General features: G+C 36.2%; 1 protein-coding gene across 2 annotated transcripts in view; it reads right to left on the reverse strand.

Annotated features, from left to right (window-relative positions):
* LOC106872469 (conserved oligomeric Golgi complex subunit 3) overlaps nt 1-9442 on the reverse strand; it is a 54214-nt gene extending 44772 nt beyond the window's left edge. For both annotated transcript variants that reach the window (XM_014919479.2, XM_014919477.2), the window contains exons 1-5: nt 9217-9442; nt 6046-6171; nt 5417-5478; nt 3793-3958; nt 2505-2579 (exon numbers count right to left, since the gene is read on the reverse strand). In XM_014919479.2, the coding sequence (XP_014774965.1) occupies nt 2505-2579; nt 3793-3958; nt 5417-5478; nt 6046-6171; nt 9217-9378 (591 nt within the window). In that variant the 5' untranslated portion in view covers nt 9379-9442. The remainder of the gene's footprint in view (nt 1-2504; nt 2580-3792; nt 3959-5416; nt 5479-6045; nt 6172-9216) is intronic.
* Between the last annotated feature and the right edge of the window lie 4421 nt (nt 9443-13863).

Consider the following 13863-nt stretch of genomic DNA (forward strand, 5'->3'; position numbering starts at 1 on the left):
GTGACTGTTGATTGACTGACTGATTGATTATGGCAGACAGGTGCGCACACACACACACACACACACACACACACACCATCGTCATCATCGTCGTCGTCGTCGTCATCGTTATCATCATCATCAGTAGAAGTAGTCTCTTGCATCCAATTCTGCAACTTCTTGCTAAACAACTTACACAGATGATTTGTTTATAGAGATCAAATGCTAGTACAGCATATTAGCTCACTCTCTCCATCAACTCAATATTGCCTGTAGAGGGACATAGTGTGCCACATGTCAGATGTTGAGGTGACTGCAGAGCAACATGAGATGAAGGGTTTTGCTCAAGAACACAGCACATTACCTGGTTTGAGACCATAAATTATATATAGATATAATATACATATATGAAGCCAGGAAAAGGTCCCGGCCCATCAGGAATCACTGCTGAGATGCTTAAAACATCTGGTGGTGTGGGCTATGGCCTAGTCACCCGCATTGTAAACCAGGTAGTTCATGATGGAGTCATACCCAATGACTGGCGTAGCAGCACCATAGTCAACTGTTACAAGGGTAAAGGTGATGCTACAGGGGTATCAAACAGCTGGATCAGCTGAAAGTCACAGAGAGGGTCATAGCCCATCTCATTAGGGAGAGAGTTTGCTTAGATGAGATGCAGTTCGGTTTTGTGCCAGGTAGAAGCACCACTGATGCTATATTCCTGGTTCAACAACTGCAGGAGAAATACCTATCTAAAGATAAACTCCTATACTTAGTTTTTGTGGACTTGGAGAAAGCCTTTGACTGGGTCCCCCGATCCCTTATCTGGTGGGCGATGTGGAAACTGGGGATTGACAAATGGTTAATAAGGGCTGTACAGGCCCTATACAGAGAGGCCGTTAGTAAGGTTAAGATTGGCAATGAGTATAGTGAAGAATTCCGGGTAGAAGTAGGGGTCCACCATGGATCAGCCCTCAGTCCCCTTTTATTCATCATAGTGCTCCAGGCAATAACAGAGGAATTCAAGACGGGTTGCCCCAGGGAGCTCCTCTATGTTGATAACTTGGCCCTCATAGCAGAATCAATACCAGAATTAGAGAAGAAATTTCAGGTGTGGAAGCAAGGTTTAGAATTGAAAGGCCTTAGAGTCAATGTTGCAAAGACCAAAGTTCTAGTAAGTAGGAAGGCAAACACATCACATACCCGTTCAGATAGGTGGCTCTGCTCGATCTGTAGAAAAGGTGTAGGTAGAAACTCCATAAAATGTACCCAGTGTAAGATATGGACACATAAGAGGTGCAGCAACATCAAAGGAAGATTAACCGGTAAGATAGCTTTCATATGCAGCAGATGCACGGGGGCAATAAACACCACAGATGCTCAGGAAACAGATTCCATCACATTTCAGGGGAAGAAACAAGTAGTTGATAGCTTCCACTACCTAGGTGGCCAAATTAGTAGTGGAGGTGGATGCTCAGAGAGCGTTGCCACTAGAATAAAAATAGCCTGAGCAAAGTTTAGAATGCTTCTACCTCTACTGGTGACAAAGAGCCTCTCGCTCAGAGTGAAAGGGAGATTGTATGATGCATGTGTATGAACTGCCATGCTTCACGGTAGTGAAACATGGACCAAGACTGCTGAGGACATGCATAGACTTAAAAGAAATGAAACCAGCATGATCCGCTGGATGTGTAATATTAGTGTGCACACAAAGCAGAGTATAAGCGCCATGAGAGAAATGTTGGACATAAGAAGCATCAGACGTGGCATGCAAGAGAGATGTTTGTGTTGGTATGGTCATGTACTGCAGATGGACGAGGAGAGCTGTGTGAAGAAGTGCCACTCCCAAACAGTGGAAGGAATCTGGAGTAGAGGTAGACCCAGGAAGACATGGGATGAGGTGGTGAAGCATGACCTTCGAACGCTGGGCCTCACAGAGGTAATGATGAAAGACCGAGACCTCTGGAGATATGCTGTGACTGCGAAGACCCGGCAAATAAAGTGAGTTCACGGGTGTATCCTACACCAGTTTCGCATAACCAGTCCCAGCCCATTCAAAAGTACTTTGGATCGTAGGGTGACCTGCTGTTCTTGAGGAGACCTATTGAGTCAAATACATCAACATCAAAATGAAAATCAAATAGAAATTGTAGTTGTGAAACCTGTGCAGGTGGCATGTAAAAAGCACCATCTGAACATGCTCGATGACAGCGCCACCTTGACTGGTTTCTGTGCTGGTGGCACATAAAAAGCACCAAACGATCATGGCCATTGCTAGCCTCCTCTAGCCCCTGTGTTGGTGGTACGTAAAACGCACCAACTACACTCATGGAGTGGTTGGTGTTAGGAAGGGCATCCAGTTGTAGAAACACTGCCAGATCAGACTGGAGTCAGGTGCAGCCTCCTGGCTTCCCAGACCCCAGTCGAACCGTCCAACCCATGCCAGCATGGAAAACGGACGTTAAACGATGATGATGATGATATAACATCTACTATAATTGAAAGAATTAAATTATTATTCTTACACTTGATATTCTTTCTAATTCATTGAAATACGATAGTTTATTACTGATATTTTCTGCAGTGTTCATCAGACTAGACTGAAATGAAACAAAAAGTAAAATAAATTGTAATGATATTAGTTTTGTAGAGAAATAACATTATTTTAACATGAAACAACAACAGCAGAAGCAACTTCCTCCATCAACATCTAACATTCATCTTCCATACTGGCATAGGTTACACAGATTGACAGAATTTGATGAGCCAGTGGACTGTGTCAAACTCCAGTTTCTGTGCCCATATGCCCTTCCTAACACCAACCACTGTATTAGTATTAGCATGAATAAACCTCGCTTCTCTCTCTCTCTCTCTCACACACACACACACACACATTACAAGCTGTGCTGTTAAGAAGCTTGCTTCCCAACTACATAGTTTTGGATTCAATTCCACTGCATGACACAGTGGGCAAGTGGCTTAGACTACAGCTCCCAAGCTGACTAAAGACTTGTGTGGATTTAGTAAACAGAAACTGAGAGAGGCCCATCAGATATGCATAGATATGTCTGTATGCATGGGCATGTGTTTGTTAGCATGTGTCCTTGTTTTCACAGCATGCAATAGCTGTGAATGAGCTTCACCCTCATACAAGCAGTACATTGCTTGGAATCAGGTAGAGTTGGCAATATAAAGTACATCTTGCCACAGAAGAACTATCTTATAAGAATTCCATATGACCCATGCAAGTATGGAAAAATAATGCTGGTGATCATAACAACGACACACATACACATATATATCTATCTATATAGATACAGGGTGGCCCAAAATTAGATTTACAGTTATTCAACTATCTCTTTCACATTCATACATTAACAGTTTAGAGCTTAATTATAAAAATATATGAAACTATTGTTCTATGCTAATTTAGTTAATTGTAAGATAGAAATTTAAATGTAATAAAATGTTTTAAAAGAAATTTAGACTACCTACTTGAAAAACCAAACTTTTTACTGTTATAGCTTTATGCATTAAATCTACTAAAATTAAATCTACTAAAAAAGTTATTAGGATCACTAATACATTAACAAAAACATTTTCACCTCAAAAATTTGAATAAACACATCCATCTCAACTCCACTTCATATGATACAAAATATTTTATTTCAGGTATATTTTTGACCTGCATTTTGTTTTTCTAGCAGAGGCACAGTTTGGACACTTAACAACAATGAGAGCAGTTAAGTATAGCAACTTGACCTCACAGCTGTTGTTCAACTAAAATTCAAGCAAACAAGAGTATTTCTTTACCTGTTCTGCAAGTAAATGTTCACAGGCATCATGAAGTGCATTAGTTTTGAAAGATACTAAGTTATATTGGTGTTGTAAATTATTAAGGTAGTCAAGGGAGTCAGTGACTTCTTGTAACACATCACAGCACTGCTTTCTATAATTCTCAAGTTCTCTTATATAATTCCTGAAACAAAATGTTGAAAGCAACAGTAAATCTAAAGAGAAATAAGTAATAACTGTTCAAGGGATAAACGTTACTACAATTATTCTATACAACTAATAAAAATATTATATCTATCAAATGTTAAGTCATTGTTATTACTTTCAAGACAATTCAAGAATAATAGCAAAACATCTACAAACGGTCTGAGACAGTGTGCTGAAACAAAAACAATTGTGGCATGGAAGGTGTTTATAAACCATTTAAAAACACACAAAAACCATTAGATTCACTTCAACATTTAAATTTAATTTGTCAAAATATTTTCGTCGCTTTGAAACCGCGACCTGTTCACTGACAACATTCTGTGCTGCATAGATTCTTGTCAGTGAACAGGTCACAGTTTCAAAGCGACGAAAATATTTTGACAAATTAAATTTAAATGTTGAAGTGAATCTAGTGTGTTTTTAAATGGTTTATAAACACCTTCCATGCTGCAATTATTTACAAATGGAGTCTCTCAATACTGCAAATAAAATTAAATTTATTGTAAAGTTTGTGCTGACTGGGACTTCAAATTTTGCCAAACAGCTTATTCAACTTCTGATTGTATGAACCATTGAATGGAATATTACTTTTATTAATAATTCTAGTCTGTTATTGATTGTTATGTCCTTCCCCTTCCCACACTTTGTTACTCCAACAACTTGTTCTATGTTTGATATCATCATTTCCCTTTTGAGGAGTGAGTGTAAAGAATAGCAGTTATCTAAGCATGCAAGTCTCCTCTCTTCATATCATCAATGAGGACTGGTGAAACCGGATGGCAACACCAGGCTCCAATCTAATTTGGCAGAGTTTCTAGTGCATCCAGCTGTAGAAACTCTGCCAAATTAGATTGGAGCCTGGTGTTGCCATCCGGTTTCACCAGTCCTCAGTCAAATCGTCCAACCCATGCTAGCATGGAAGGCGGACATTAAACGATGATGATGATGATGATGATATTTTAGCCCTTTAGCATTCACATTATTCTGTCATGCATAATGCTTATTTATTCAAATTGGTTTGAATTAATCATGCATTATCTTACTACTTCTAGATTTCAAAGATGTGATAGTATATTTTTTAAATGACATTTTATGGTAGATGAGAGAGGCCAAATTTGGTCAGTTTCAACATTAAATATGTGGAAATATTTGGGCCTGATTTAGCCAAATTAAATGCTAAAGAATTAAAGATCTATAACTTTGAAGACCCATTTAAAGTACATTATATTCACTAATTGAAAAGTTATTTCTGGAAACCCCTACTGATGTGTTTCTTGCAGATGTTGATTTGCAACAATTCAAGAGGAATATTAACAATGTTAGGGTTAGGGTTAGGGTTAATCTCATTGGCCTTGAAGAGTACTGCCTTACCCTTCAATAAATGTAAATAAAAGTAGATATTAATATCAATGTGAAAAAAAGAACATAAACATACCTATATGGCACTTCTTCTTCTTTAGAAATATTTTCTTCAATACTTGCAAACCAGGAGAAAAACTAAAATTAAGATTAAAAATACCAAAAGTTATAAAATATTAAACTCTAAATAAAACATTCATTACATTTGTTGATTAAATTTTCTCAAATAAACTTGTAAAAATGTAAATTCTATCTGGTCAAGAAATAAAATCAATAATTCATTTCATAAAGTTTCTTTAAATGATCTGCGATCACATTGATATGTTGCTGTTGTTGTTGTTTAATTCCAACTCAGCCCCGATACAGTAAACTTCATGATCAAAAACATTGAAAATAGATTTGATATCAAGAAAATGTTCCCTGAAAATGTGCATAAAATCAACACGTAACATTTCTCTTGTTCACTTTGTTTATAAATCATCTGGATGTTTAGTTTTCGTTCAATATTCCCAATAGTAATTTTTCTACTAATATACTCTCCATTCATTTACAATGTTAATTTCAATCAATCTGTACAGTGGAATCTTTCAGTTATTTAGCTCTCTTCTAATACAGATATTCCCAAACTTTCAAAAAAAAAAAAGAAAAATTATTTGGTTTAATTTTTAATCATTTCACAGAAGTCAAAACAACTTATAGACATACTTGTTGGGCATTTTCAATTTTCTCTTCTAGTTCTGAAACTTTAGGTGAAATTATAGAACCTGGTAACTGTGTTGCCTGGTCATCTCTGGCAGAGAGGTGAGCGGTTGGGACATCATCTAGAGGCAGCTGTAACAAAATTTCATAGATATTTACTTATTTGAATGCTTAAGGCTCCAGCTTAGCTGGAGCACTGCTAGAAAAAAAATATGAATATAAATTTTAATAAGAGATTATGAGTAAACAACAAGCAAATAATTCCTAAGATCTTGTTATATCTTGGGAGGGTCTTTACACCAATAATAATAAACATGCACTGGTTCAATTTCACTTCTTTATTGTTAGTCAGTTGGTTAGCTATTTAACCACCCAATTAATTGATCACTTGTTTAATCAGTTGGTTGAACACTCAATCAGTCCTTTCATCACTATTCACAATGTCACCAAAATTATGCCCTCTTTCTTCTAGGTCTGTTTCAAATCTGCCCGTGAATGAACCCTATGCTTATGTACCAGCAGATAAGTGGTCACTTATATGAGAAGGGAAGTAAGAGAGAAAAAGAAGAGTATGTGTGTGTGTGTGTGTGCTTACATGTATGCCTAATTCTCAAAATGTTTATCTTTAATAGGAATATTTGATAGAGCTACTACTATATTTGATAGAGCTACTACTCCTACAAGATGGTGAATTGGCTGAATCATTTGAATGTTGGATAGAATGCTGTACAATATTTGTCCCAACTCCCCAAAGTCAACTTTGCCTTTTATCTTATCAAGATTCATAATAACATACTAATTCAGTAACTGTTAGGGGATCAGGTAAGATACCTAGTGGCATCTGTTCTTGCTCTTTGCTTTCTATAAGAATATCTGTCGTGATAATGGCACCAAGCTATATTGGCTAAAGTTGGCACCCTTTCCCTTGCATAAACATTGATGATATGAAGAGAGGATGCTTGCATGCATAGATAACTGCTAGTCTTTACAACCACCCTTCAAAAAACACTTATCAAGACCTGCACATAAATGTGCAGACATATGGTCATCATTGACTAAGGAGGCTCAATTACTCCTGTGATAAGAAGTAAATTCATTGATAATGAATGAAGCTGCAAGTATAAAGGTAGATTAATAGTGACAAATGTACTTAATAAGAGTATACAGTGTATAAAATAAATTACTTCAAGTAATTTAATAAAAATATATATTAAATATTTATTTGATGCTTAATTGATTTTTAAAATGATAAAAAGTTAACTGCTTCAGCTTCTTGCTAATTCACACAACCATCCTTGAAGCATGGTAATATAGTGTCAAAAAGAGGAGCCAGTATATTGTACTGCAAACCCACCAATATGTACCAGGTTGGAAAAACAAGTGTGTGTGTGTGTGGTTCAAATCTTAAAATGTGTGACTAGACCTTTTATCTTAAATGTGTTATTAAAATTCATAGCAGTAATATATAATGTAATCAGGGCGTTTGTTTATGAATTTCATGTCAAAAAAGAAAAAAAAAGTCAATTACTTGACTTTCTATTCTGATATCCAGTTATTAGATAAAAAGGATAAAATTAAGATTTCATGCAGTTTGGTGAGTATTATCAGTGTAAATAAACTCAATAACATCTATGAATTAAAATAGAGTAGATTTCAGGTACAAGGGTTTTGCTTCCCATTCTGCACCACCAGTAATGTATAGTGGAACTATCAAAAATAAATAGAATATCTCTTTGGTTCCAGTTCCACTGCATCGAATTTCTTCTTAAACATAGCACCAATCTATGTAATGCAACATTCCCAGAAAATTTGGTTTCTATTCCAGGTAGCTGCATGAACAGAGGTATATAGATTTGTGTGCATTTGTCTGAAATACACAATAGATGCAAGACCAGCAGCGGATTAAAATCCAAGACCCTTGACCTAGTTAAGTCGAAATTTCGCCACTGCTGAGGTAATTCGGTCAGATATACCTGTTACAAAAAATAACAGGTTAACAACCTGCATTATATCTAACATCAATATAGAGAAGATAACAATTGTGGTAGTTCATTAGTCTATACTATACTTTTCTTTTAAGTATGGATTTTTTTTTTTTTTAAATAGAAGCATCACTGTAATCAAATTAGGGAAGTTCTGTCTGGTTAACGACATCGAAAGTTCAAACTGAACATCGACCTCATTAGTCCCAGAAGACCTATAATAGTTATAGGCATCGTCCCTCTTTCTGGAGTTAATTCGTTTTAAACCAATCGTTATAATATAACCACAAATCTTAAAAGATTTGTATTTCTTAGATGACAATTACACAGTATCTCAGAAACTTTAAAAAACAACAACATGCACGCTGTGCTCTAGTGTAAAACGAGCTTACGAGGGAGGTTTTATGTGATCGTTCGACTGGCTATATAAATAACTACCGAAACTCCTCAAGGTCTGTCTTAATAAAGGTAGGATGGTCGTGAGTGGAACGCCTTTGCTCATAGGTCGACTTACTCAAAATTGGCCTGAGACGAACAACATGTGTAAATATTGGTTTCGAATTTTGGCACAAGGCTAGCAATTTCGTGGATGGAAGTAAGTCACTTACATCGACCCCAATACTCAGCTAGAACTTATTTTATCGACGCCAAAAGAATAAAAGGCATGTCAACCTCGGTGGAACTTGAACTCAGAATGTTAAGATAGACGACATGCTGCTAACGATTCTGCCAGCTCGCCGCCTTAAAACCTATTTACGTATTTGCAGGTATACTTCCTGTAATAACAATCGCAACACCCAGAAAAAGTAGAACGAAATAGTAAGGTGGTATTGATGTTATACATGAGGAACGCCTGAACGAGGTGTATAAGGAAGAATAAACTTGTTCAATGAAAAATCCACACTGACTTTACAATCATTCACTAAATTTGGTATTTTAACGAGAAATTAAAATTTTATAAAACATAATTTTGATACAATGATCTGAACGTTATACGTAAACAAAGTCAGATAAATAGAAATCCTTTATTAAATAGTTAATTTAAATGTCTAAATGAGGTCAGTTTAATTCATCTTAAAATATTCTGAATATTTGTCTCAAACTAAACACAGCATCAGTTATATTAAAAAAATTTCCTAGGATATGAAATGTCATTAGTGTTTACATGGCTTTATGAGAGTGACTCTTGTCCTACCTCCACAGGAAGACGCCTGTGTTGTATCTGACTGGACAGTTCTATAAGTATATCCCTCTGTTTATCTGTCAGGTAGGCTCTGGGCTCAACATTAGCATCCCACTGACTTAATCGTTCTCTTAATGACTTCTGATCGAGGAACTTTGTCGGCATATCCGCCATTTTGACATTTTTATAAACTGATCGCCCCAGCTTCGCATGCCACGTCGATTACGGTGTCAATTATAAAGTATACGCTGATGAATTAATATCCTGGATTATCAGCACTACTGCTTTTATGATCGTATTTGTCAATCCCTGCGTTAGAAAAGCTATGTTCAAAACAATATTACCTAATAATAATTACATTTTAAAGCTAGACTTTTAAGAAAAGTTATAAAAATATATTAAAAGAATAATCCTAGTTTTAAAAAGATGCTCAGGAATTAAAATTTTGCTAACATATTCCGATCTCTATAAATTATCTAAATTGTTGAATACGTTAGTATTTCCTACACCCCTACTTTCTTTCTGAGTTAGCTTTATGTTTGTCAATTACACTAGTTTTACCTAGTGTTACTTTGGTAAACAATAACTTTTGTAACATTTATCGGGTCGTCCATATGGAGGAAAGAGCACGAAGCATTGGCAGTTGTAAATTTTGCTTTGATAAATGACATTCATGTGACTATGTTTCTACCTCAAGCGTTTCATTTGGATAGTATTAAGAGATTTGAAACAAATGCTGTAACATTTTAGAAGGGGTTTTTCAATAGTATCTTTGAAAAAAAAAATTCTATCCCAAATTTGTTGGTTAGTGTTGGTCCATTGAAGTAAATGATGGTAACCATCATCATTTTAACACCAACTTTCCATACCTACATTGGCCGGATGAAGTTTACTCAAGCAGATTTTTCTATGGCCCTTCCTGTTACTAACCCTTGCTTGTTTCCAAGTAAGGCGATGTTTCCCAATGGCCAAACATGCTTTTGCGAAATACTGGAAATACAGATTTTATTACTGCAAATAATGTTTTCTATGTTGGTCTTTTAATAAATACTAGCAACAAGAACTACACACTGGGAGAGACATACTTCTGGAGGATCTTTTAAGCCAAGAGATGAGTAATAGATAAAATTCATATGTGAGTAACTTGATTTGCAGAATGTCATATTAAACAAGTTGAAGGGTTTACTGATGCTAAGGGCGACAGACAATGCATTTGCTGACATTCTCCAGAGTAGAAGGTGTGATGGAGAAGGATAAGTTTTTATATGGTCTGATAACCCGGAAAGTGAACTGGTCAGAGCAGAAGAGGTGAGGAAAGGTGTTTCAAGGCAGTGACTTTTTATGACTGTCTCCATTATTTTCAAGATGGCAGAATTGAAGGTGATGGGTTGATAGCTGGCAAGGTCCCTAAGGTTGTTGCTGATTTCGAGATGGGATACACTGTAGTGCTTCTAAAATTAGGATGGATATCTGGAAGGTGAGAGAGAGAGAGAGAGAAGTAAATGACATTTCAAAGGGGACTAATATTTTACTATGTTGAAGATTTATTAGATTGTTTTCTTTCGACTAAAGTACAAATTAGTTGGAAGTATCTATTGAGTTAACGTCAATATATTTCTGATATGTATTTTATCGAATCTAAAAGGATGATAAGTCGAACTCGATTAGGATATGCGACATTGAAAAACAATTGTTCACTGCTTTTATTTCGCGTGTGTGTGTGTTTCCAACTGTCACACCTCTTTGGCTGTGGTAATGCCTGAAAAATTTCATTCATAAAGTTACTTTCAAAATAAGAATTATCTCCCTTAGACTACACCCGAAATTAGCAGCCAGTCTCGTCATACTACAGTTTTTAGGAAAGATGCAGAGATTTTCATATGGTAAACGATTATAATGATTGCTACGGAAAAAAAACCCAGAAGAAAAAGACGCATGGGATGATGCAGTTATGGTTACACTATGTCATAAAAAATACAGCGATGTCACAGTTGGAACGCTTTTGATCACCATACATGTAAACAGAATTTAAAGAAAACCTACATCGACTTCAGTATATGACTGGTATTTACTTTATCGACCCAGAAAGGATGTAAAGCAACGTCGACTTCGGCGGTATTTGAACTCAGAACGTACAGATAGACTTAATGCAGTTAAGCATTTTGCACTGCGTGCTAACGATTCTGCTAGTTAGCCGCAACTCCAAGATAATATCAAATACAATCAACCATTAAACTTAATGAGATGAACATATCACACAAGCATAGATGACAAAAATCCATGTAATTACAACATTCATACCATACAATAGTGCAAAGAGCGAAAAAGTAACGAAATGATATACAAATGACCGACTGTAAAACTGTTCAGCAAAGGTGCTACTACATTTGCTGGAGTTCTTGTAATCGTGAGGTTAGTTGAAACATCTTTCAACTAACTTCACGAAGAATTTATTTTCTTCTTTGTCTGTTCTAAGTTAAAACCTTGTCCGAGTCGGTATTGCTTTTCATCATTTTTAGTACCAACAAAATAAATATCAGGCATCTGCCGGGATTGATTTAATCGACTATACAATTCACATACGAATTTTTTTCAGTGGAGTTTGCTAACACACTGTTTCTATTTAATCCACTTAACGGAATTCAACACATTCATGCTTCTTGACCATTTGGTTTTAATCAGGAATTTTTTTGGCAATAAACTATTTCAGGGGACATAACTCAATAGAGAACAAATTTAAAATATAACTCTATATTTATTTACAAACCATTTTGAATAAATCTGAAGAAAAGTGAAAACAGAATTATTTTCGGTTCAACATTTATTTTAGCAAACTAGCTTGTTAAGAACATGCCTATTAGACACGAAAGCAGTAATTGTTTATCGCCTCCTAAATGTGGGTGTTCTATAAGAACAGACGTTACTGCTATTTTAACCCCAGGAGGACGCCTCCTCCAGCTGGTTATTTCTTTGATCATACTTGAAATTAATATTTTTCCGTACTGTATGCATTTTATGGGTTCAAATGTGCAAATAATGGTTTCTTATATAGGCACGAGGCCAGCAATTAATGACTCCAATACTTGACTGTGATTTTACACCAAAAGGATAAAAGGCAAAACTGACCTCAGCAGGATCGGAAACATAGCGGTTCGACACTAACAATTCTGTCAATCTGCTGCTTTATTGCGTAAATAAATACATAAATAACAAGGCGAATTACACTAGCTTCGAAAGTTATATTAACTACTTGTTGAAAGCATAAGTATATACATATATTCAGTCTCAGCATGAAATTAAAACTCCATCAGGGCCTTTCGATATATAAGGTGATGACTGAAACTTCAAAATCGTTGTTGTGTAATCCGATTTCCCATCATCATATGAATGAGTTAAGCCTAGAACAGTCTTGTCTATATTTTAATGTTTGCCTCTACTACTGTATGCTTTAATGTTTTCCCCAACCATTTTTGAAGCACGAATGCTTTCATGCAAGACAATTTTTCCACAGATCAGGAGATCACATACATAACAAAAGACGAAAAGCAACATAATATATTTTTTACTTATTACATGAGATAATATACTTATAATACACATATAATGCAAAAATACCCTGAACCCTGCGATAGTCTAGTAAATCGAAAAAAATTATTTATTTATTCTTTCTGTAAGGCCCAGTACCAAATGATCCACAACCCGTTGGTGTGGGACTCCCGCGTCCCTGTATCTCAGCATTCTGGATAGGGAAAGTATCCGAGACCTGATGAGTCATGCTGCATCTAGGGAAAGGGTCATGCCCATGACCTTTCAAAACCCTTCGGGACCGGCTGTTAATATTCTGTTTAAAGTGTTATAGATCAGGTCAACACCGACAAGAAAGACATGAGCAGAAAGAAAATCCCACAGGATCAACGTTCTGGGAAGACCTGGGTATGGTCGTTAAGTGAGGACTCGGGTGACACAACAAGGTTGATGAGAAATAGAAAGACAAATGAAATAGAGGTGCTTGAGAAGAGGTACAACATCAACCAGCTCTGAAGAAAAGTGACCATTACAGTAGCGCTAGAGATGACAGAGAAAGGAGACAGCGTGTCTGAGGGTCAGACACTGAGGCGTGTCTATTAGTGATTAAAAGCAAATCAGTTGAATATCCTCCACCTTTCTCCGCTTTGGATGCAGTCCAGTCGGTTTGGTCCGCAATTCAAGCTGCTGAAGAAATGGTTCTCACAAGCTAATTTCACAGTAAGACTAAATTTATAGATAGAAATGTATATTTATCTATTGTTACACACACTGTATTATATTATTTTTTCAGTATTGGAGTAATAAAGTTGTGAAGTATATAGTTGTGCAGCTACTGTTTATACCTCGTTCAGATTTATTGTTAGTAATAAAGTTATCTCCCTTTAAATACAAATCTCTTTTTAAACCACTACCTTAGATGCTAATAGTGATTTCCAATTTTGACACAAGGCCAGTAATTTCGGAGGATTGGATAAGTCGATTACACTGACTCCATTGCTCAACTGGTATTTATTTTGTCGACCCCAAAAGAATGAGAGACAAATTCAACCTCGGCAGAACGTAAAGACGGACGAAATGCAGCCTAGCATTTTGCCCTGCGTGCTAACGATTTTGCCAGTTAGCCGCCTTCAA

The sequence above is a fragment of the Octopus bimaculoides genome, chromosome 3, assembly GCF_001194135.2.
Source record: "Octopus bimaculoides isolate UCB-OBI-ISO-001 chromosome 3, ASM119413v2, whole genome shotgun sequence".
In the NCBI taxonomy this organism is placed as follows: domain Eukaryota; kingdom Metazoa; phylum Mollusca; class Cephalopoda; order Octopoda; family Octopodidae; genus Octopus; species Octopus bimaculoides.